Source organism: Vombatus ursinus, unplaced genomic scaffold, assembly GCF_900497805.2.
Source record: "Vombatus ursinus unplaced genomic scaffold, bare-nosed wombat genome assembly UNPS02014291.1, whole genome shotgun sequence".
In the NCBI taxonomy this organism is placed as follows: domain Eukaryota; kingdom Metazoa; phylum Chordata; class Mammalia; order Diprotodontia; family Vombatidae; genus Vombatus; species Vombatus ursinus.
In genome coordinates this window covers 497,546-500,357 of record NW_020954069.1, presented here as the reverse complement: position 1 = coordinate 500,357, position 2,812 = coordinate 497,546, and the positions used below count along the sequence as shown (strand labels likewise).

The 2,812-nt window shown below is 34.2% G+C and overlaps 1 protein-coding gene across 1 annotated transcript; it reads right to left on the bottom strand.

Moving 5' to 3' along the window:
• Positions 1-1,238: 1,238 nt before the first annotated feature.
• On the bottom strand, positions 1,239-2,174 carry LOC114042191 (olfactory receptor 10AG1-like). Its single transcript, XM_027860857.1, has one exon. The coding sequence runs from the start codon at positions 2,172-2,174 to the stop codon at positions 1,239-1,241; it is 936 nt and encodes a 311-aa protein (XP_027716658.1).
• Positions 2,175-2,812: the final 638 nt, after the last annotated feature.

Below are 2,812 nucleotides of genomic sequence, written 5' to 3'. Positions count from 1 at the left end.
AGATGAGGATTCTTCTTGGCAATCTTTTTTTGTTCCAGTTGTATTTTAAAATCATTTAATAAGAATTACAATCAACTTTAAATTTAAATGAACAAAAAGTATTTTTAAGATGGAGTAATTTACAATAAAATCTTGAATTTAAAATATTAGCCCTTCTGCGCAAGACTGAGGAGACCAATAAGTTCCAGTTTAAACAGCTGATTTGAACAATTAATATCTTTTCCTATATTTGGTAGCAAAAAATATATAGGTTATATAATTCCTAATGAGACAACCACCATCTAGAAGTTATGCAAAGCACAGTCACAGGAATGACCTCAAATTTCCTTTCCTTTCCAAGGTCACTTTTGAATTCTGTCACCAGTTATTTGGAAATCTGTGTGACAGATAATTTAACATGAAATATACCACTTTGAACCAGATGATATCAAAAACATTAACCATGTGCTGGTAAAATCACAGACTTGGAACTGGAAAGATCTCTAGAGCAGGATTCTGTCTTCACTGAGACCCAGATGTTCAATGACTTACCTAAGGTCACATAACTACAAGGTGTGGTAAAGATGAAAGAAAAATTATAATGTAGTCAGTTCCGTATATAAACCAGCAAAACTTAATATCCACCCCCGTGGATGCCTCTTTCTTCTTGTGATTCTTTTGTTCATGTGATTAATTTAAACTACCTAATTTTTTTTTGCTTGTTTCTTCTGTCTTAGGAGCCAGACATGCCCCATTCGGGTTTAAGGATTATGGAAGGCTCAGAGGAAAAGAAACCTCCCAAAATTAAAATAAAATTAATCTTACTGAAATTCAAGAGGGGAAAAGAACCTAAAATGAATATTCTGAATTTTACATAATCATGTCTCATTAAAATTTAAGATTTTCTTGGCAATCTTAAGGTAGAATCCCAAAGCAGCCTCCATTTCTTGTACACTTTTCAGATCTTCCATGATGTTAGTCTAATATATTTAACTAATTATCTCAGTTGGCTATTTTACTTTCACAGGAGAGACATTTTCTTACTGTTAGTGTTTGAAACATAGAATAATTTTGTTCTTTAATGACACACAAGAACTGTTGCATTAATGCCTGGAATGATAACAGATATCCACTGGAGTTGAGAAGGGGAAAATGATGCCAATTTCAAAGGCAGATAGAAATAAAACTGGAAACAGCTTTCTGGATAAATTGTGAAACTAATAAATAGAAAATTTTGATAGGTAATTTATCTCCTTTCTTTATGACCCCATCCATTTAGACAATAATTTTTTCATTGCCATAATGACATCCTTGTTTCTAAGGCTGTAAATCAGGGGGTTAAACATGGGAGTTATAATTGTATAGAAAAGAGAAACCATTTTTTCTCTTCCTGCCATGTAACTGGTCTTGGGTTGTAAATATGCAATAATACCAGATCCAAAAAATAACCCCACAACCATGAGGTGGGAGGAGCAGGTAGAGAAAGCTTTGGATCTTCCTACTACTGATGGAAGCTTTTGGATGGTAATGAAGATTCTGATATAGGAGTAAAGTATCAACAGAAAGGGAATAAAACCAAATAAGACAGCATCTGCATACATCAAGACTTCATTCCAAGATATGTCCCCAGAGACTAACTTCATTAATGGTGGCATGTCACAGAAAATGTGATTAAGTATATTAGAATTACAGAAAGGTAATGAGAAGACCTGGAATATCTGCCCTATAGGCATGGGCACCCCTGTGATCCAGGAGCCAACCACCAGCTGGACACACACTTTGTGGTTCATAATAAGAGTATAATAGAGTGGCTTACAGATGGCAACATAGCAGTCATATGCCATCACAGCCAGGAGAAGACTCTCAGTGAATAACAGAACAAGAAAGAAGCAAAGTTGAACAGCACAGGCCAGTAAAGAAATATTTTTGTTTTGAGTCCAAAGATCTGAAAGCATTCTAGGAAGAGTGACTGAGATGTAACAGATTTCCACAAAGGCAAAATTGCCAAGAAAAAAATACATGGGGGTTTGGAGAGCTGCATCAAATTTTGTAATTGCAATAATAAGGCCATTTCCAAACAGGATATTTATGTAAATGTATAAGAAAATACCAAACAGAATACCTTGGAGACTGGGTAAGTCAGAGAACCCCAAAAGAATAAATTCCTTCACACAAGTGAGATTTGCTTCTCCCATTATTTCCATGGATTCCTTCTCTGGAAATACTTAATTCAGTACAGACAATTCACTTCCCATTGTAAGGACTGCCTTCTACTCTGTAAAATGAAGATGTTCAGTTATATCACTCATAAGTTACATTTCTTTTATGTGACAGTTTATGTTTTAATCTCCTAACCGTTGTTGACATTCTGTCCTAGGTCATGTTCAACTCCAATATTCTGTGGTGTAGACTTTAAACTCTTATCCAACTCTAATGTTACACATCCAAAGTTTTAAGTTTTATTGTTAATTCCAATGTCCCACAATCTGTATTATATCTTCACTTTAAAACATAAAAAATAGTGACTATGATTAGAGGACATTGACTTTAAATTTGGAACAAAAAATAAACAGACATAATAAAATTGACAAACCAGCCCAAACCTAAAAAAATTGTACCAGAATAAAATAACACATTTACTATTTATTCATTTAAAAATTCAGTTTCCTGAGAGGAGGCATCATATATTTTAAAGAGTTGTGTTGGTCAGTCATTTTCACTCATGTCTGACCCCATTTAGAATTTGGGACCCCATTTAGAATTTTCTTCACAACGATACTGGAGTCGTGTGACATTTCCTTTTCTAGTGACTGCAGTGGATTCATTTTGAGCT

Coding starts and splice junctions, on each gene's coding strand:
- LOC114042191 (XM_027860857.1), bottom strand. CDS start 2,174: ATGGGAGAAGCAAATCTCACTTGTGTGAAGGAATTTATTCTTTTGGGG.